A 22,882-nucleotide genomic window follows, 5' to 3' on the forward strand; every position below is an offset into this window, starting at 1 on the left:
CGGTGCTCTTTGTGGTTCATGAGGTTTTTTTTTTCTTAGAGAAGTTGCTTTACTGTTTTAAATTTTTTCCTGCTATACGAAATTTTTATAACAGACGACATTTAGAAAAATAGACAATTTTCGAATTCACATGAAGCATGTCGTCGGAGTTCGAAGCTCATTTTTCAAGTTTATAGGAGACAAGAAGTAAAGCAGCTTGAGGGATGCCTTGCCACCTACAACTACATGACTTCACAGTGTAGACCTGCAACACCATGACTTAAGGAATGGGAAAAAGAGCAAATGTGCATTTCTTCACAGAATAAGAAATTGTTTGCACAAGAGACCTCTCATATGCACATGCTCACATACAAGTCTCATTAACAAATGAACCACAGCCAAGCTGCAACCATAGTTAAATGAATGTACTTCACATATGAATTAATTTCCCAGCATTAGAAAAATGGAATTACATATATTTCACATTTTTAGATATATAGGGCTGATTCTTGTATAGCAACATTTTCTTGGGAACGTTGAATACTCCCCACCAGGTTTAGTAATTGCAGAGTCCTTCCATTTTTTTTTTCTGGTCACGAAACTGCCACCTCAGTTTCATATAGAGCCAGCGCCCGCTGCTAGAGGCGCAACTGTGCATGAGAGGGCATGCGAACGCCGCTACCGCTGTGGTTGTGTGTGGGGCAGCCTCGGTATTCTAGCTTTCTCAACTTCCTCAACCACCGCTTTAGTTTCACGTAACTATTTTTAACATTGAATATGCTTAAAAAACTGCCTGAGCGCGTCTTCTGCATAATATGAGTGCCCGGGACGAAAAAAAAAAAAAGCTGCACATAACATGGAGCTTGCGGCGGTCTCAGAGAGAAAAAAAAAAAGGATTTTAAGAGCCAGAACCGCGATACGATTATGAGACATGCCGTAGTGGGGGACTAGGATTAATTTTGACGACCTGGGATCCTTTAAAATGCACCTAAATTTAAATAAATGTCTCAATGAGATTTAGGTAGGATTAATGCAAGACAAACTTCGCTACTAAATGTCTTTAAATGCACCTAAAGGTCTGCAAAGCGATGCTATTTCTGAATGAGATTTAGGTAGGATTAATGCAAGACAAACTTCGCTACTAGATGTCTTTAAAATGCACCTAAATTTAAATAAACGTGTTTTGCATTTCACCCCTGTCGAAATGCGTCTGCTGTACACGGCCGGGTGGTCTCGGTCCGGATTTCTACATCATCGCCGTTCGCCTCAACACTTCAGTGGGCTCCGCTTTTTAATATTTGCCTGAAATTAAACACCGCGCATTCGCAAAAAAGTGCCAGTGGTCCCACTTATCACCAGATGCAAACATATGGGCTGTCACCCCTGCTTACCAGTAAGTAAGCGCCAACTCTCTGTTGTGCATAGTGCCAGTTGTTCGCCAAGCACCAGCTGTTAACTTTCTGTTAAACTGTGGCAGAGAAGGACTCTGACTGTGAGCAGTATCTTATAAGGAGATCAAAAGAATCAAATTGTTATTGCGAAGGGCTACTACTGTAGAATACTTAATGACAAAGAAAAGGAAATTGAGCTGCTCCGTGCGCTTAAGATTTCTCTGCAAAGCAATGCCATTTCTGAATTAGATTTAAGTAGGATTAATGCAAGACAAACTTCGCTACTAAATGTCTTTGGTGTGGCTTTTAGCAACGGATTAAGGCAAACGTGAAGTGTTAGGACCTGCGAAGTTGAAACTAGCTGTGTTGTAATTAGGCAATTGCCTTAGCAAGGAGTCGTTTAGAAGCGTCGGTAAGCCCAGCACTTATTCACGCTGCTCGTGGTTTCGACGCAGACACAACGAGACTAGATATTTTGGTTCTTAATGTGCAACTATTTACAATATGTTAAAACCTTTAATTACAATATGTTAAAAACTTTATAATTCGATTAAGAAAAGAAATAGAACGTGTTGGTGCAAAAACAACATGCAAGCACAATCATTTATCATGTAAAGTAAGCGGAGCAAAATACAGACAGCACAGAGGCGTCCGGTCACAAATGGTCCACCATTCACAATGCAAGAAGTTTGTTAAAAGCATGACACTGATATAATAAGCATAAAGAAATAACGTCAACTGTGAGAGATATGTATTGGGGGGCAGGAAACAAACACCAGCAAACGAATGGCAATAAATACAGAATGCATAATAGATTGTTTCTATAAACAAGAAAGTGTAAAGCATAAGCATTTCATAACACATTGCAAAACAACTCTCAAACGAACACAAGTAGCCACATCACAAATACAGCAACTTTTTCTTTAAATAACTTGTTAGAGATACCACCATTCTACTTCTTCAGCTGTTACTTGAAACACGTGTTCGGCATCGTTGTCCCATCCCGCCACTTCAACTAAACAGCCCAGCACTCGAAAAATAGCGCAGCACATGCACAGAACGCACCCGATCACTCAGCTTGCCTCGCACTGCGCACGTGTTTCGGCACGCGAACGATGTCCTCTGTGGCACAGTGGCGCCGCGTCGCGGCACCTTTGGGCAGCGTATGAACCTCTCCCATAGCGTCACGGCGGAGTTTCGTGACCAGAAAAACATGGAAGGACTCTGGTAATTGCAAACTGACAAACGCCGTTCTGAGACATTGTTGGTACTAATATGACACACACAAATAGATACAAAAGAAAATAACACGGGCAACACCCAGTTGTCCTCAATGTAGTGCACTGTCTCATAAAAGTTGCTCATTGGGATAGGATCATCGATTTTCTGGGTCTTCAGTACCTTTAATATGTACTGGCTAACATGAAGGAGCCAAGTACCTCATTTGCTAACAGAACTAAATGGTATACCAGGCTTGTACATTTTAGAAGTGAAAAACACATTGAGCATAAAACTTTTCACGTTACTTACGCCCCTTGCAAACCTGTCCAGTTTTAGGCACGTCATATAACTTTACTTTTTCTCCTCGAATGTGACTTTCTGATATAAGAAAGATTCTTATTCAGTGCCTCGGAGGCTTTATTACTGAATGTACCTTTGGAAAACACTACAAAGCATTCCTCCTAATCCACTTCCAAAATTAATCAATGTCCCTACAAAAGCTCACTGTCCTTCATAATGCTGACACTACAAAGATTGTTACGGCCCTTGCGAAGCTCTTCTGAAAACAGTCAACTCTATTGAGCAGACATCTTTCCTGGTTCATTTAGAGCGCAGCTCTTGGGCGCCCATTCCTGCAGCAAGCACCGGCACAACCGTGCGAATGAGCAAAGGATGAAGGAGCGAACATGGAGTGCAGCGGGGATTAAAGATGTGATGAGGAAAGTGGAGGAGGGGGATGTAGGGAACCATGAAGTGTAATGTGGAAGACGAGGGTATGGCAAAAGCGTGAGAAAAACATAGTGTAGCACCGATGGCTATAAGATGGCGCCAGAGTAGAGTGCGTAATCTGCTGTGAATCGCACCGACACATCACCTGCACGCTGCCTCTTGCGATCTCTACGTTAGTGAGGCAGTCGCCCCACACTTCACTCCAGTTGCAATGTGCTGCACAAGACAGATCGTTCCCACCAGCCAATATATCGCAAAAAGAAAACCCGTATGGAGCTACACTCAAATTTCACTTTAGTGAGTATCGTAATCGTCGGTGAATATTTCTCTCTACTTCAGTGCCGCCAGCAAGGCCAACTACACGTTTTTCGAAGACGAGCAGTGTGTAGCTCACATGGGGACAATCATGTTTACAAGGCGTTACACCAATGTATACCGTGAAATCAGCTGAAAACAAAGAAATACCTGCATGCTCTTGAAAGAAACCACTGACAGCAGGCGGGATGACGTTGTGTACAACAGTGCTACGATGTAAGGCACGTTGCTTGTACTGCTAAAATAGCTGGCAGCAGCAGCGAGAACAAGTTCTGCATTTCTGTGACACACGCAGCACACGAAACCACCTCTGAATATGCACCAAGAAGACGAAAGAATGTTGGGCAGCGCCGTGACAGAAAAGGAAGTGGGTCCTTAGCTGTGATGTGGCAGAACATAGGAGAGGTGTGCCACTTGCAGTTGCTGACTGAACCAACAGGGAGTGTCTGCTTGCTGGGAAGGTCACCTTCCTCATTGAAAAATTACTGCCCCATAAAACATGTGGAGAGCTTTTTCTTTTCTTTTTTTTAAAGAAATGAGCCTAATCCACCAGAAAAGGAATGAAGAAAGAAAAGAGAAAAAATTAGTTACCCAAAATAAAAGAATGCATCCAAGTTATTGTATTTTGCTTTACATGCAAGCTAGAGTAATCTTACAGTTACAGATAATGAAATTATTTACATATTTGGCCAATACCAGGATGTAAACATAGGATTTGATTCATATTGAATCGAAACATTGTTTGACTCGGTTTTGTTCCGGAAACTTTATTGGTATTGCTGTAAGTGGAGCTCGTAAATAAACATGACCCTTTAGAATGGTGATGCTGTTATTTCAGCATGAAAGGCATTACAACATTCACAATCATGCGCACTGGTATTCATCAGCTATCTTAATTATACATGGATAACAGGTTGAGTGTCTTTGCAGCATAAGCAGTCTTCTTCACAATTATTTGCAAGCTTTTTCTCTTGAGTATGATGGAAGCAGAAATGAAATAGGCAAATTCTTTATTGTCTTCCTATAAAATTCCAAAATACTTCACGAGAAGGCCGGTGACATCTTTCACTTTCACAAAATTTGACAGAGATCTTATAGTGGGGCTCGGCTCTAATTTGAGGGCTCCTTCCCGCAGCATTCTTTTAAATCTAGAGAACCTTTTTCTGTTACATCTAAAGGCGAGTTTGAAGTAGGCCTCATCATTGCCATGCCTTCCAGTTGTAGACGTTCCAGTGCTTTCTGAGCTCTAATACAGTGGCATGATTTTCAGAAATCCACTTATACCATTCTGGACTCGGTATTTCTTCATGACTTTTCATCTACGTTATGAACAACTCGACTGGTACCACGGTCATCCTTGGTGTTTAACCCTTTCAGCCCTCATTTTTTTTCTATGCAGATTTTTTTCGATACATTATTTTTTCTTGTTTAGGAGATAAATAACATTGCCAAAAAAATTAAACTTCATAACATCGGTACTTACAGAGTTACAAGCATGGTGTAAAGACCATACATCAAGGCTAAATGGTAAAAGGAGTAATAAAGGGAGTACAGGCTAATGGTAAAATAAAGGGAAATCAGGAAGTCTACTTTATCGACCCCACCCACGCTGCGGTTGTATGCGTTAATGACAGCTCGTCACTTCACTCTACAAAACGCTTTTCCGCCTTGTTCCAATGACGAACGCTACCTTCCTCCTCAATCGCAACAAAATTGTATGCAAGGGTCACAATCCTATTGTCCATCCACCTTGTTATCGCTATATTTCCATTAGTGCTCACAACACACTCCGAAGAAGCGCGGCCACTTTTTGTCGGCACCTTCTGTATCGACCGGGTCCCGGTCGAAGAAACCAACAGCAGGCGTTTCAAGACAACAGTGAACTCTTATGTTTATTGCGCTGGGCATTTTATACCAGAGCGAGGGAAAGGGGAGAGTGGAAATAGAGGGCAAGGAAAGGCACGTGTCGTTCCAGCGTGCTAAGATAGCTTGTGCTCGTTGAACTGATACGATACACCTTCTCAGTCTTCAAAGGGCACTTTTCACACCTGTTCGATCTTACAGTGCCGGCAGGAAATATTTTTTTTACACAACGTTTTACGGAGCAGTGGCGGGGACGTGAAATAGCTGTAGAAAAAAAAAAAAAAGCTTGTCCCACACCAGATGGAATTCTGTCAGCTAAATGCGAAACTATTGCACCTGTAACACCATAGTGCTGTTTGACGTGGTCTTCGATCTTTGTTGTGGACCCCTGATAGGGTAGAAAGTCATATACAAGGCCAGATTCGCTGCAGAGCATAAATATTTTGATGTCCCATGGGTGCGGCTTTCCTTTGACATACTGTTTTATGTCAAGGCATCCTCTGAAGGGCATCATGTGCTCATCTATGCAGAGGCGCTCCTCCGCTACAAGTGATTTACACTTGCTTTCGAAAACATCAAGCAGTGGCCTCACTTTCCAAAGACGGTCGGCAGAGTCAAGGTGGTTCACGTCTACAATGTGCAGGTTATTGCGCAACTTTTCGAAACAGTTGCATAACATTCCTGCAGATGCCATGAGATCGCACTTCATGTTTGGCTTTCAATAAAGTCTGAGCCTCGGGTAGCGGAGAACACCCATTGCGCGATGTAGTGCGACTAGACGCCTTATCGCTGCCTCGTTGGTGTTGACGAAACTGCCTTCGTGAAGCACCGAGTACTGGTTTGTTTTTTTCAGCCAGCTCCAGAAATACCGTATTTACCCGCGTATAACCCGCCCCTGCGTATAACCCACACCCCTAACTTTGAACTCGGCGGAAAAAAAAACTCGCGTATAACCCGCACGTTTACCTGAAAAAAAAAAAAAAAAGAGTGCTAGAAAGATGCAACTCACACTCAGTGATCATTTCGTTTTCAGAACATTTATTCAAACGACCGCCACCACGTCACTGGTTATCCGATTCTTAATCGTCGCCGCTCTCACTACTGCCATCCGAGGCTTCATCGCCACTCTCAAAGACGTAGTCGTGCTCGGAACCATCCAAACTATTACTGATCGCACATTTTTTAAAGCTTTCGCGCACCAAATCGGCCGGTATCGTTTTCCACGCATCCACGATCCACTGGCACAGCAATGGAATATCAGGCCTTCGCACGCGTCCCGTCGGTGTGAGGGCGTGAATGCCGTCGGCCATCCACTGGGCATACAGCCGCTTCACGTGTGCCTTGAACGGCTTGTTCAGGCACACGTCGAGTGGCTGTAGCATGGACGTCATGCCGCCAGGTATTATGACGAGGTCGGTGCTGGTCTCGGCAAGGCGAGCCTTCACCGCATCAGTGCAGTGGCCTCTGAAGGAATCTAGTACGAGCATCGACCGGCGTGCCAGCAAGGCACCTGGTCTTCGCTCCCAGATTACTCGAAGCCAGTCACAGACTAGGCCACTGTTCATCCACGAATTTTCTTCTGCACGCACAACGATTCCTGGGGGCAGTGGAATGCTAGGTAGCGTCTTGCGTTTGAAAATGACATACGGGCGCAGTTTCGTGCCGTCAGCCAAAGCGCATAGCATGACTGTGCAGCGCAGCTTGGCATTTCCGCCGGTCAGCACGCTGACTGATTTGGAGCCCTTTTTTTCCATGGTCGTGTCCATCGGCATCTCAAAGTACACAGGTGTTTGATCAGCATTTCCCACCTGAGACAGCAAATAGCTGTGCTCCTTCCGAAGTGCGATCACATATCGTTGAAAGTTCAACAACTTTTCCTCGTAGGCTTCAGGAAGCCGCTGGCACATGGTTGTTCGCCGCCGCATAGAAAATCCATGTCTTCGCATGAAGCGCTGAAGCCATCCACGGCTTGCACAAAACTCACGTGGAATGTTCAATTCCCGGGCCAACTTCAGGGCTTCCATTTGCGCCATCTCAGTCGAAACAGCGTGGCCACGACTTCTCTGCTCCTCAATGAACTTCGCAAGCTGCGTCTCGAGGTGGGGGTACGCGCCAGTCTTCGGACCCCGAAACGCTCGCCTGTCCCGGTTCGTTGCTTCGAGACTCTCTTTTTTCTTCCTCCAGTCGCGAATGCACGACTCGTCGACGTCATGCTGTCTTGCAGCAGCTCTGTTGCCGATTTCTTCGGCAGCGGCTATAATCTTTAGCTTCTCTTTCGTTGTGAAACACTGCCGTCGAGTCGCACTCATGATGCCAAAACAAAGCAGGCAAACAGTGCAAACTGGGGTAAATACACTAAACAGCGCCTAACGCGAGGCTCAACAATGCTGGCCTTTTGTTGGCCCTTTATCGGCTTGACAAGCGTCGATGACGATGGGGATGGCGGACTACACGGGGAGGCCGCCGCACATTGCGGTGAAGCCGACCCCCCCCCCCCCCCTCCCAAGGAAAAAATTCGCAGATAACCCGCACCCCCACTTTTTAAACGCGTTTTTTCACATTTTGGTGCGGGTTATACGCGAATAAATACGGTACACTATTGGACACATACCCTTCGACAGCAACTCTCCAAGTTCCGATGCTTTGTGGACATCACCTGTGTAGAGTCCGGTGCCTTGAACGATTTTCGTCTCCAGCTGCCAGATGTGTCCACTGCACTCTCGTTATCAGCTTTCACTGTCGCTCTCCATTTGAGCTTCATCAGAAGCACAATGCCGCACACCCTTGTCGTCTGAGTCATCAAATTCGCCGTCTACGTTGGACGAGTTGCCGTTGTCGAGCTCCTCGAACAGCAGGTCTTTTGTTGCTTGTAGCTATGTGGAGCGGGTTCGGTGGCACAGATAAAACGAAGTCACAGGTATACCTACACCTGTGAACAAAGAGAAACAGGGTAAGTGACATACCGCGTCAGCAGTCATTCAGATATTGCACCTCTAAAACAGGCGCCACAATCGACTTGCACAGCCCCATTTGCAACCGTTGAGCCCTGACGGGGTCAAAACCATACATGACAAAAGCATGCCACTGTGAGAAAGCTGCATGTGCAAACAAAATAACTCAAACGCCTTCTCACTAATGTACTACTAAGGCACAACATACAAAATATGGGCCCATAATCGTAGGGAATTACGTAGCTACAGTTGCAGAAAGTCGGAACCCACCTGGCTCCGTGTTCGCCACGAAGTCGCCGCTACTTCTTCGTGAATTCAGCGTTCAAGAAAACGTGATGTGTCCATGGCAGTAGGTGGGCCAGGACTTCACTTAGGGTGAAAAAATGCAAGTTCTTGTTTCATTTTCTTTGCGTGGCGGTACCATTTCTTTTGTGGTGCCAATTGACACCGCCAGCACCAAAAGGGTTAAATAAGGGGAAATGAGACATCCACCCTACTATTACGTCAAACTCTTGCCTTTGCTTCGAGTTGACAAATTCGACTTCACCCTGCCATCTGCTAGCTGCCTGGTTAACTCAGATGAGAGCGGCTGCCCCGGAAAGGTGGTGGTCCCGGGTTCGAGTCCCGGACCAGGAAAAATTTTTCTTCAACTGCGAACCTTTCTTTCGTATGGGTTTTCTTTGTAGCAACTGCTAAGAACGGGTGGATGTTTAATTTTTCCTTTATTAAACACATAAGTTATCGCACAACCCAAAAAGGATTACCCAACGATCGAATGTGCAACTAGTATTCTCTGCACCTAACAAGCTAGCAAGGCTCTGCCGGATGAATAACCCGAATGCTGCTGCCAAACACCACTGCATCATCTGCCACTTACACCTGCAATGCTTTAGATCCGATGTAGGGCAAACAGGATCATGCCTGAATGATTGGCTAGGGGAGCGTAACAACAATGCAAAGAAATTTGGCGGTGAGTCACTGGCCCGATATTGTAGAAAGTGTGGTTGCACATTTGTTTGACCAGTGCAGTATCATGGGCAGAGCCGGACAACAGCTGACATGTGAGGTAATAGAAGCTGTTCATACTCAGTACTTAGCAGACGGGTCCATCAGCACTACGTCCCTGTCACCATCCCATAAAGAACTTGCTTAGTTAAAAAGTCATGTATGCATGCTGTCATTTACATGACATGCCATTGTGGACATGTGTAGAGAGTCCATAAAAGGACATGTTCCTTTCCAAAATAAGCAGTTGGAAGTTACCACCATAGGTAGTTGTTTCTTATCTGTCCCTGCCTTTTAAGCAATATTGAGGCTCCCAGTATAAGACCAACTAGCCTGAATCAATGCCTTGGCACACCACTATAGAAGTGCACAGTATCTTCCTATGCATACCATGTGTAACCCTTTGTGATTCGAAACCTTTACCCACTTTCTGGCTGTCCTGGTCCGAAAATCTTTTGCCAGTTTCTGGCGCCGCGAATAAAAACGCAAACTGGGCAAGAAACACTCACAGGATATTTATTTTTGCTCTTGAATTCTGCAGGAGGCTCCTTTACAGATATTTGAGCAGCGTGTGATACTGCGTGAAGCATTCTCCCAGGTGCAGGCCAGGGTTGTTACTGCAGGTTCTGCAGAAAAGTTTCCCTCCTGCCTCCTTTTGTTTTTCGATCGCTACAAACAGCACAGTCGTTGCTGCTTCGGCCTGGGAGCTTGTAGATGAAATTGCTCCTCCCATCTAGCCTTGCCTTGCACTTTTTCCATGCAGACGGGCCCCGGCTTTTTGGGTGTAGCCCTCACGTCGACCACTAGCTGTTGGATGAGGTTGATGCGGCACTGCAGGTGTAGCTGTTCTTTCTTCCCATGATTCTGCAGCTGTTTGTGCCTCAAAATAAAGCTATTGACAATGGAAACCTCTAGAAGCCAGAAAAAAGGCTTTTGCCACGTGGTGGCACACCGTCCGTTTGCGTGTCAACAGAGGTGCTGTCTCCACCGCAGTCATCTTCGTCACTCGCTTCTGTAGAAACACAGTCATCGCTATCTGATGGAGGCATGTAATTCTCTTCATCACTGAAGTCATCATCGCTTTCACTAAATGCACCACCGTGAAATGCACGCGGTGAAAAAGTGGCCATGCTTCTCGGCGAACCGCATGCATGTGTGGTTCCGCACGCAAGTGAGGACGCCCTGTGATCCAGCAGCCATTTGTGCTGCACCCTAGTGCAAAAAGAAGTAAACTTCAAACAAAGTTCACTTATTCCTCAAGAGATCGCGCATCATGTATACAAAGAATGCGTGCGAATCGCAGGAAGAAAAACCACGAAATTTAACGCCCGAACACCCTTGTCGGGCAGTGCCCGACAGCGGACCGCTATGGCTGTGTTGCTTTGTTGGGCTCTGCCTGACAACGGACCACAAGGGGTTAAATCAAGTACTATGGATGCAAATCAAGTCAGCTGCCAAAGAAATGTTGTGATAGATGTCATGATAGCAGTGAGATTGCGGCAGCGAAAGGTTAAACTAGATTGTCAAGTTACCAAATTTTAAATATGTCCATGGGAAGCAGTGCCTGACTTGATTTGACGTTTCAAAATCATGAAATTTTGCTCCCCATAAAATATCAATATGGCATTACATACCTGTGAAGGCAACCTTGCCTCACGAAGCTCTGTTTTTACTGCCTGAACTATAGAGGCCTTCAAGGAATCTGCATGGTGCACATTCACATAAGCGCAATCACAATTGTCACATAAATGTCCATACATAGCACAATCACTTCCACTGACTAGCATTAATCTAAAACCTTAGCTTGCATGCTGAGGCATCTTACTACACCATTCATGTGCAAGGACTGACAGCACACTTGTGAGGCAACACAGAATACTGCAAAAAAAATTCTAAACAAAGTGACACAGTCATTTAAAAATAAATTATCGCTCACTCATCCTCTCCTCAAGCAAGCCGTGCAAGTTTCAGGTTTTGCTGCGGCCCTTCCATCCGCTGCTGCTCAGATATTCTTAATTTGTTTTGCAGCCCTGCAATTTCACTTTCAGCTTTCTTGAGCAGCTTCCGGGGCACCAACTCGTCTTCACTGCTGGAGTCTGAGTCTCCACCAGATTTTTTCTGAAAGATCTTTTGCATCCTCGATTTTGTGGCACTTTCTATTCAGCGCCTCTTTTCTTTTGTTGGTGCATCTTAGTAACAATGCAAATGGCAAGACGAAAATGAAGTTGCGTGATATTTGTTTCGACAAACTTTGCAATTGTTAAAGCATTATTATCATTATTATTACTTTGAGGGCTGGCTTCTGCCTGTGGCGATATCTCTCACTTGTATGTTCAAAAACATCCATGGGCACAGGCTTGTGCTGCTTAGACATTCTAGAAATAAGATCAGCTTTGCTGCCTGAAGGATAAGGTAAACAAAATGCTGATTGCAACAAAATATGGCATTTGTGATGATCATCGCAGTTACCGATTAAAAAGCAATAATAATGACACATGTAGAAACATTAGGCGCTAAATATAACTGAGGAACTCCACAAGACATACAGAAAAGGAAAAATAACAAGCAGAAGCAGTAAGTGCCCCAAAACAAGCACACCCCAGCATGGGCATTTTGTTGCTTCACATCACAAATCCGTTAACATGTGTTAACACAGGTAAAGTCTTGATACAGCAAGTTTCCGTTCTTTTGAACACATGTTGCACGTGCCAAATGAGAAACAGAGGGTCTGTTGAGCTAAACCTTTCGGCAAAGTGGGAAATGAGGTCGAATTTCAGGCGAAGTAACGCGTGGCGAGCACATGCAAGATTAATTTTTTTTGCAGTTATTTTCCCATTTCCTTTATCAATGGCATATAAACCACCTACGTTGTGACATGCTTTGCAATGTATGACACTCGATTCTATGCCACTCTATCATCCATCGTTCACAGCCCTGAACACATTGACAGCGCGGTCGGTCACTATGACCACTGATGCAGCGAGAAGGAATAACTTCGGAAAAATCATCGTGATAAAATCGCAGAACTAATCTCATCGATCAGAAGGACTTGTTACAATAACTGGGCTGAATAAAAGAACGCGCACACAGCGCTGTATGCATGCTTCATTTAGCGACATCGAGGCTGCATGAAATGCAGCCAAAGCACCTCGATTGGCACAGTGTTATTATAATCTCAGGTGCTTTCCCGAGGCCTCCATTTGCTAGTTACATGTGCCTTCCTGGAGAAGTACTTGTGAAAAATTCAATATATCATCGCAACAAAAAAAAGCACCCAGCTATGAGAAAAGCCTCCCATGACACCTGGAACACCAGTCAGAACCTTGCCCTGCAGTCGACCTCTGTGTGAAGCAAAGAAAGTGTTGAGAGTTGGTATATACTCACATCCCAACACCATGACGTTGCCAGAGTAGTAGCCTTCCTCACCTTTGTAGCCTTTTCCATTTTGTCGCAAATAAACTCGCTTATTGCAGGCCAAGTCGTTCATATCATTGGGACAGTAATTTTTTATCAGGCTTACGGAGACAATCGCCTTAACTCTGTCCTCATATTCGACATACACGTATGTCGGCGCTGCAATTTCAAAGCACAAATATAGAAACAAAGTACACTATCACTGCAGAAATAAATACGATACCTACAAAAGTGTGAAAGTAACTAATAAAAGAAAGTAGCACAACTATATAAATAAATATGAAGCAAGTTAACTACACTAAATACACATCTACAAATAAATATAAGCACTTATAGAAAAAAACTGAAAAGAAAAATTAACCACGACACTACACTCAAATTAAGCTATATATAGATATATATGTGAAAGATATAGAAAAAGGAAATGTGAATCTATGGGAATAGGAATATATAAGAAAGAAAAAAACTTGGCGTATGGACAAATATGGCGAGGGAAGCAGCGACGATAGCAGGGCTAGGGTAGCAGGGCTTTACACAATGACATACACATGCTTTTATAGTTTTGTATGGCTTGTAGTAGATACGCATAGACTGCTGGCACCTTATACGAATTTATGGAGGTGCTGAATGTGCGTGCTCTGTATTGCCAGATGGCAGTGGAGAAAAGAAAAATTAAAAAAAACAACGTTTATGCACAATCTTTAACACATGGAGGCCATGATGTATTATTTTGCAGTCAGTTCTGTCAATTGCATGCCGCAAAAGCACAACCTTTGAGATCTGCTTCTGGTACCAATTGAAGTTGTCGATGCGCCGCGGATTCAGTGCTACCAATTTGCAATGTACTTAAGTAGCCATTTAAATACCACTTTATCTTATCTGGATATTACCTTTTTGAGGATCATCAGCTCCATTGAAACTGTAGAAAAGAACTGTAAATGGTGTCTACAGTCTGACGTCTATGACATGTTTGTGACTCCGGCAACCGCTTCAGCTGCCTACTGCAAGCAACAGCATGGCCTTCAAGATCGGTATTTTCTACCTAGATGAGGGCATCGCTGAGCCGTGGATTTGGACACCACCTGCCATTATTATTAAATCTCAAACCTCACGCGAACTGATTCGCAGAACATAAAAGACCTGTTCGTGTCTCACGTGCACAGTTTTACTAGCCTCTTTGTTTTCAAAATTACCAGGTATTGCAATGGAACCAGTGGCTCGGAATGTCTTCGAAAGAAAAGCCAGCACCACAGTGTTGGAGGCCAGTTATTGCAACCAGTAATGTTAAAATTTACTAGCAATAAGTTGGCATGTTCAGTTATAACTAGTTTATTGCCAAGGTAATAAGATGTGTGTGGCTCCTTTCTTGTGTGTTATCCGTGCTGAAAGCTGTTGCTGTGCGAAAAGATTTCAAAATTGTGCAGGCAGCTGCTATAGCAGAATATGCACAAGAGAATTATTTCATTGTAATAGTAGTTCGTCAACCAGGTTTTCACGTTTTCAGACATTTCACATGCAAGGTATATTTATGTTCTTTTTAAATTCAAAAATGGGACTTGAATTGTTACATTGTGTTTGTGGTGATCCTCCTTTGTGTTCTCTTGGCAACCATGCGTTCAAATGCTGTCTCATTTCATTTATAGAATAATTGTGCAGACGAAATCCATAGCAATGCATGGGGCGTGTAACTCTTCATAATTTATATTTGTATTTATAGTGTGAGTGATATGTCTTTCTCTTTTAGTGGCATGGTAAGAGCAGATAAATTTACTATGCACAGTTCACTTACCAGTTGTTAGAACATTGAAGCTTAATTACATATTTATCCTAACTGTTAAGAAATTGCTATCTCTGATCCTAATGTATCACTATTTTGACATTTACATCTCTGGTCTACTGTAGTTAAAAACATATCTTTAGTGCAAATGAGAGGTGGCCTTCTAGAAAAGTGATAGTGAAAATTTCTAGTTGATGCATTCACTCTGAAGACATTTTCCAAGGAAGTGTAAAAAAACATGCTCTACTAGCTGTAATACATCTATACCTTTTATTACACAAAAACTTTGGGTATGCCTAGCTTATTGCATTTTTTCTGTTCTAGATTGTTTTAGACTAGTGCAGCAGTCATCACACTTGCAGTATTTTCAGCGTCATGTGAGCTGCATTTTAAGAATAATAATCCCAGTAAATATAGCTTCAAAGTACAGGGCTGTCCACTCTTATTGCGAACACGGCGCATCTCAGTAATTCACGCTGCATCCATTTGGGCTAGATGCATATGCCATTTCATTCCTCGAACCAGCTACCGCAGTATAATAACTAAAGCAGGACTTTTTATGCAAATGGGCGGATCGTTACTGGGAATTTTTTTATTCATGGTAATGTTCTCCAGAATAATATTTTACTTTCTCTTTGCTGCCTCACTCAGTGGCTGTATGCAGAATTTTTAAATTAAAAATGGATGAGCAGATCTCTGAAAGGAAATTATTTGCTTATTTAGACTAATAATTATCTGTGCAGCCTGGCCTCGTTGTTCATCCACGACAGCTTTGGCTCTGTGCAAGCCCAGAGACTGTTTCACACGAGCAAGGGGATAACTTTGCTAGAAATCAAGTGCCCTTTCTCCAAGAAAGACGATTTTATCATTGACCCCAGCCTGTGCCAGAGCTTCATTAGCTATCTTGTGTATGAGGACGGCTGCCTTAGGCTAGCTCGCAAGTACCCATACTACTGTCAAGTGCAAGTGGCAATGTACGTAACGAACACCACAGAGTGTTTCTTTTTTGTGTACAGCAGTAAGCAGGACCTCATTATCTTAGTTGAAAGGGATGAAGCCTTTCTTGCCGAGAGCATTCCACGGCTTCAGTGGTTTTATCACAAGTATTACATGAAGCTGCTGGCACACTAAGCAGCATAGTGCTATTTTGATGTTGCAATCAGGTGATTTTATTTAGCAAGATTGTTTTATTGAGTGTGCGCTCAGCATTCTTTAGTCTGCATCGAAAGTAGGCAGCTGCTATGCAAAATGCATGTGTTCAATATACCATCTCGTCATTACTGGAAGTTTTCTGAACAGGTGTTGTATTTAACTAGGATTTCAATTTCGAAGAGAGGCGAGGTTGTATTGCACATGTTCAGGAATAGTGGTGTATTATAAGCTCCTTCTAAACCTGCTTACATGAGGACTAGTCATCCTGCTTTTGCTGGTATTGTCATATTGCATTTTAAAGGGAAGCTGAAACGGCTTTCAATTTCCATGAATTGCTGGGGTTGGGAAGAACACACCTATTGATTTACGGTTCTGAAATTTTTTTCTTCGTTTTGTGGACATAAGGGGCGGAAATCACTTTCTAAATCCCCCGCGGACACACCCCCGTCGCTTCCCGGGGCGCTGGGTGAGGAGGCAGCCGGAGGAGAGAAACGCCGAGAGTGACGTCATTCCTGGGGACCGTGCTGGCGTGCTTCTTTCTGTCCTGCGCTTTACTAAACGACCCTACGAGAGATATGCTGCCGCTGACGTTTGTTTCCTTTTGCGATTTTCGTGAACTGTGCTTCCTTTTTGTGCTGCGTGAGTGCCTACAGCCAAGGGCACCCAACATGCCCTCGTTCTGTGCAGCATCCAGCTGTGCGAACACAGGCAGGCGAGACGATGTGGTGTTTCACATGTTCCCGAAGGACAAGAAGCTTGCAGCGCAGTGGGTCCGTGCAGTGAGGAGAGATAATTTCGGGCCGACGAAATCAACTGTGCTGTGCTCAGACCATTTCTGCGACTGTGATTATCATTGGAGCTTGACAATGAAGCGGGCAATCGGTATTCCAATTAAATCAGCGCGACTGAAGCCCGGCGTTGTTCCGTCTATATTCTCCCACAAGAGAAACACCTCGCCACCTTGAAGAGCGGCCTTCGCCAAGAGGCGCTCAGTTCTGAATGAAAAAAAAAAGAGGATTTACCCATAGAAACAATCCGTGTACTTATATGGCTGCTAAAACGTTGTTTTAAATCAATTTGCTTTTTGTTATCTTTTAATTGCAGCCCGTCGCGGCAGCTCCACGTGCATACTCGCGCAAGCAAATGCCGCTGGCACGCTGCGAAGCATAGACGGGAATGCGGGGAGTGAAAAATTTTGGTGGCCAGACTTCTTGCATAGCTTCCACAGCGTTGCACCTGAGGTATGAAATGGAGTATAAGCTTGCCTAGCGACGTTCAACGTACGGTTGCAGTTACCGTAAAGTTGCCATGTTTACCATACAGCAGTGCTAAAACTGCATAATATCTGTATGTGAACACTAGCATGCAGCACGCATACCGATTCTTGATCAAGCCACAATCGTAATGTCGTCGAACCACGGTATGAATATTGCACACATAATCCCCCTGGCCCTCTCTGGATGTGTATGATAAGCAACTTCCATGACTGTACCTCACAGCACTGTACGTGTGCGCTTTGAATTTGAAATGCGGCACTTATGTTTGCGACCGTGTATCAACACGCAAAAAAACTACGGAACTTAAGACAAGCAGCGGCAAGGCGCTTGACATCACGGAATTGCACCCGTATTTACTATCTAATGAGAAGTTAGTGCTTCGGCATTCTTCCAGCAACAAGCTCCCAGTGACACTTTAGCGAGTTTTTTTCTCCGGTCATTGGAACGTGCAACTACATGAAAAAACATGCGTACCAGCTAAGATTTCTAACACGTGAGAAGGTGCACACATCGCTCTCGCTGTTGGCACACTCAACATCGCCGTTGCCGCCATTACCGCCATCGTTTTCTGTAACGGCTGTTGGTTCGAAAATGTTTGGCGAAAATACAAGCTGTCCGAGATAGCAAGAACGTCCCATAATGCTTACAACTCAGCTGTGCAGCCAGAACAGAACAGTTTGCTATGCTCTGAAACGGCGGCGTTGACCGGCGATCCCCGTGAATGACGTCACAGCGGTCCCGACCAATCACGGGCAACAGCGGCTTTAGCGCTATGCCCTGAGGCGCTGGTGCGCGTTTTCTTGCAAAAAACACCCGCTTGCGTTTGTTTCCGCCCTTTTTAAACTAGGTATTCGTGTTGAGTGAACTCAAGACTGTACAATGCCGCAGGGAACTCATTTTTTTCGAAAAGTGTTTTAGCTTCCCTTTAATGGCTGATAATAAATACTAGTTTTGAATGTGTGTTTACAACAACATTGATGTTGTGCACTCATGTATTGCCTTTCACAAAGGGCGCATGCTTTATATGCTTGTCATTGGTGTAACAAAACAAAAAGCCAACACAGACATCAAGCAATACTACAAGGTAGGCTTTATTTCAGAGGCTCACATTTATGGACTCACTAAGTGCTAGATGAAGTTAGGAAATTTGCAAGCGCAACTTGGAATCAGCTAGCGCAAGATTAGAGATTTCAGGTAGGGGCCTTCGTCCTGCAGTCGACATAAAAATAGGCTGATGATGATGAAGTGCTTGATTATATATGCAACTTATTTCATCACAAACACATGATAAATGGTGTGCAGGCTTTTTGAGCTGTTGATTTATGATGTAGTTTTTCATTTTCCGTTATGTTGTATGATGGGACTGCAAATTCGCCAACACACAACACGTGAAATATTCTGCTCATGGCAGGGGTCAAGCTAATTGGGATGCGATGTTGCAAAATTCTATGTGTCTTTATTCTTTGTATCATGCACTCAACATGTACTTGAGCAATATCATGTGTTTGCTAAAGTTGCTCTGTAGAAAAAGGCTGATTTCCTGTTGAAAAAGGTGGCATGATCAGCACTGCGCTTTTCCCTGCCACGCCTGCTCGTATGCCTGGACAGCCTTTGTCTGCGAGGATCGCAGTGTCTTCTGAAAGACTGTGATTTGTATACAATGAGGCCAGAAGGAGCAATGGCTACTAAAAATTTTAGTGTAAAGCCATTCTTGTAAGATAAGTACAAAACATGCTGTTGCCTCACTTCTGATGGAGTTTCCGTTCGTAGCTCTGTGCAATCCACAATGAGAGTGCATTCTGGGTAATTAAGCTTGAAGCACTCTGCCATTGTTTCACGAATCACACGCAAATGTGGCTTGTATATCCACTTTCTTGTGGCGTGTGCCAGAGTGAGTGCCCAAGACACTGTGAAAAATTCTTGATGCAGTTGTTTCGTGAATTGTGAACAATGCGGATAGGGCACTAAGTGGCATACCATGTTTAATTTTAACAAGGAAGGTCGCAAGCTTGTTTGGGAGACTGACGTCACTCGCTTTATTTCTCACCTGAGGCAGCATGCTTTAACAGGAGGGAGAACACCTTCTCATCAACCCCACATAAATCTGATATTGCCCCAGGTGTGAGGGAAAGTGTATCAAAGCCCCCAAGAAGCAAGAGCTTGTATCCTGACCTACACCGCGATGAAGCATGAGCTGACATCTCTGCGACGGCAAAGTTATGGAAGGTATGGCCAGTGGGTCAATCTGGCACGGTTGCCCAGTTGTCAGACCCAATGGCTCAGGATACGTTTCTTCAACGCTATGGCTTTGTTGACCAGCGATGTACTAAAAAGCACAAGAACAAAAGCAATAACAAAAAATTTTGCTGCACCTGAACTACAGCAATGTGCAAACAGAAGATCTTTAAACTCACATTTTCACTTGGTGGAGCTACTTGGTAGACAGACCGCTCCTGATTAAGGCTGTGCACAGCAGGCTCACATTTTTCCTGCATGAGACAGGTAAAAACACTTTACATACGGCTGGACACAACATTCAGCTGTGCCACGACACAGTGAAGACAACATATAAGCAAACAGCTGTCGTGCAACATAATTGGACTTGCCATGAGTGGAAGTAAACTTGCACTTTCATCTGGGTCAAGGTGACTATGGCTTTGGGCTTTGGGAGCAAACATCCTTGTCCTGTGAATGAAATAGCAGGCAGCATTAAAGTGGAAGAAATTGTATTAATGAAATGCCTTATTCATGTAACTGTGTTTGAACTTTTACCTTGTCATCATTTTCTGGCTGCGTGTATTGACCCTTGTCAAGCTGTGCAGGCTGACAAGCTCCCAATGAAAAGTCCGCACTGGATCGATGCCGTGCTGCCCACCTGTATAATTAAAACAGTCAGGGGTATTTGCGTCATTTTTCTTTAGATTGTAGTCCATGGTAAGTATGCATGCGGAGCTTGATCAAGCACTGCATTATGAAGCACTCGCAGATGAAACATGTAAAATACAGTAAAAGCTTGTTAATTCGAATTTAACGGGGACACTTAATGAGTTCGAATTAACGGAAATTCGAACTAACGAAAGTGAGTAAGAAACAGCCACTTCTGATGACAAAAAAAAAAGTAGAGCAGCTCTGGGTACTTTTATTTGTAAAAAAAGTCCGTAATGGTTTTTTGCTTTTTTACTCTGAAAGCGATTGCTGCCGCTTTATCTTACAGAGCTCGAATGAGCCGAAAAGCATAGTCTTCGCCTTCTTCAAAACTGAAGAAAAGCCGGGCGTGATTCAGTCCGTCCATCACCTGTGCCAACGAAGGTCGTACCAGTGTTTCACCAACATCATCTTCATCATTTGCGTCGTCATCGCCCACGGCTCGTTCTTCGTCTTCGCCGATGACTTGGGCGATGATTTCATCATTGGTCACGGCACCGCAGACCGCAGCGCAGCTGTCGACATTCACGTAGTCGCTGAAGTCTGTATTGCAGAGCACCTCCCGTACATGAACCGGAGCACGGACGTCCTTTTCAACTTCATTAGCGTCTGCTTAAGGGCTCCGAAACCACAGTGCCAGAAACAATTTGTAATTGTTTCTGTGGTTACCTGACACCAGGCATGCACAAGCATGTGCAGGGCTGTGAGCAGAGTCACGGTATAGCTTTTCTCATTATCGGAGCACAGGAGCAACTTCTCGAGAATGTGACGTCTATAAAAACTTCACATTTTTTATAACGCCCTAATCAATAGGCTGAAAAGCCGCAGCAGTGTTAGCCGGAAGAAAAACCAGCTCAATGGCTCTCAATTCGATTTCCACCTTTTGCGCCGAGCAGTTGTCGACGAGGAGAATCTGCCTCTTGCCAAGCTCAAATTTTCGGTCGAGTTTCCTCAGCCACTGCTTGAAAAGCTCGCTCGTCATCCATGCCTTCTTTGCTGCATAGTCGGCTGGCAGCATGCGGATGTTCATAAAACATCAAGGTTTCTGTGACTTCCCTATCACAAACAGAGGGAGCTTCTTTGTTCCAGTCATGTTCGCCTCGAGCAACATTGTCACGTGCTCTTTGCTGCGCTTGCCGCCTGCGCACACGACCCCCTTGTACGTGATCGTTTTGTCCTGTAAGAGTTTAAAAGACAAGGCGGTCTGATTGGCATTGAAAATATCGGATGGTGCGTACTTGTTCAGGTGGTCTAGTAGCACACCATTCCGCCACACGGTGCAGGTTTCTGTGTCTACGGCTTTGGCTTCGCCGCACACACTGTGGAAAACCAGGTCGTGTCTGTCCCTGAAGCGGTGAAACCATCTGTCCGAAGCAGCAAAGCTGGAGACGTTCAGACGCGCGAAATCAGCCGCCTTCGCTACGATGATGGGGCCACTCAATGGAATATCCTGGCTCCGTTTTTCCTTGATCCATGTGAGCAACGCTGCCTCTTGGTCCGGGTGCTTAGTTGTCCGAAGCCTTCTCCGATCCTTGCCGGAAGTTTCAGCCTCAAAGGAGTCCTCGATTGTCTTCATATTCCGGATGTATGTCGACAGCGTGCTTCTCGGTATATCATGCTTCTTTGCAATTTCGTTCTTGCTCTGTTTCCCTGCATCCACTTCTCGCAGCATTTCTAATTTCTCCTTCGTTTTAGCATGGTACTTTCCACGTGACGACATCGCGGCACACGAGCAGTGTCAGTCTGCGACGGACGCGTACAGAACAAAAGAGATGATGATAGTGTATGTCGCGCCATCTGTCGCTTAACAGCAAAGACTGCGAGCTGGCTATGGCGGCGTGCAGTTCAAATTATTCGTGGCGGACCGGATTAGCATTCGAATTAACGAGCTTTTCAATACATGGGGCTCTATGGAGCATGGCCGGACCGTGCCAATTAGTTCAAATTATTCGAAAATTCGGATTAATGAGGTGTGAATTAACGAGCTTTTACTGTATGACGTCACAAACACGGGGTGGCCAGTATGAAGTCATACATCCGTGGGCATGACTCGGGAGCATGCTACCAATCTTTGAAATTCCTGCTAAGGAAAACTAGTTCATGTTTAGTCACATCGTTTGGCATGAACAATCAGAGTGCAAAAAAGAATGCATACACCAAATTGCAAATTCAAGGTCAGTGGACATAGAAAAATTGCTGAAGTTGCCCTTTCATTGACAATATTAAGTTGGCCGTGAGGTCATGCTTCCACTTATGTATGTGCTGGAGGCTACAAGGCGCTCAAGTATTTAAAGAAAAGGAAGTATGTAATAGGCTCACATGTTTTGAAAGTTCTGCAATGTTGAAGGCTAGGCAAATATTGCGTGTTCAGCTTGAAGTAACACTTTTGTGTTAGGAAGAAACAATGATGTAAGATTAAATCCATAAAAGAATATCACAGACGGTGAATGTATGAGTCCGACTTTCATTTAGCAAAAATTGTTCTTTTGGTCTCATGCGTTGTTAAAATTGCTTCACACAAACCTTTCGTCTCTGTTTCTGAAGAAAGCTGTTGCTCCTCGAAAATTAGCAGTTGCACACTTAATGACTCATACGAACACTTGCAATGAAGACCACCTTGCTCTACAGTGGTGCAACAAAGTTGATTCGAAGTTGAGAAGACGCTGTCAAGGGAAATGCGACACTGGAATCACTACCACAACATCACCGCTAGATACTACTGGAATGTCACAATGCTGGGAGCACAGCAACTATTGAATGACAGTTCTGGATGAAGCATTAATGACAATAAAGAAACCATGGGATGTACACAATGATCTGGTGATGGCGTTATGACTACTGCACGCCGACCATGAGATGACGATGCTATGTAAGCACTAATAT

At 44.3% G+C, this 22,882-nt stretch overlaps 1 protein-coding gene and 1 long non-coding RNA gene across 2 annotated transcripts in view; one reads left to right on the plus strand and one right to left on the minus strand.

The window, feature by feature from the left end:
- Positions 1–16,707, plus strand: part of LOC129383083 (uncharacterized) — a 60,555-nt gene extending 43,848 nt beyond the window's left edge. Inside the window, exon 2 of the long non-coding RNA XR_011893483.1 lies at positions 16,485–16,707. This is a non-coding gene — a long non-coding RNA (uncharacterized lncRNA). The remainder of the gene's footprint in view (positions 1–16,484) is intronic.
- A 4,328-nt stretch (positions 16,708–21,035) lies between these two features.
- On the minus strand, positions 21,036–21,575 carry LOC140216582 (tigger transposable element-derived protein 4-like). Its single transcript, XM_072286951.1, has one exon. It carries the CDS (start codon positions 21,573–21,575, stop codon positions 21,036–21,038), a length of 540 nt encoding a protein of 179 aa, XP_072143052.1.
- Positions 21,576–22,882: the final 1,307 nt, after the last annotated feature.

Source organism: Dermacentor andersoni, chromosome 3 (assembly GCF_023375885.2).
Source record: "Dermacentor andersoni chromosome 3, qqDerAnde1_hic_scaffold, whole genome shotgun sequence".
Lineage (NCBI taxonomy): Eukaryota > Metazoa > Arthropoda > Arachnida > Ixodida > Ixodidae > Dermacentor > Dermacentor andersoni.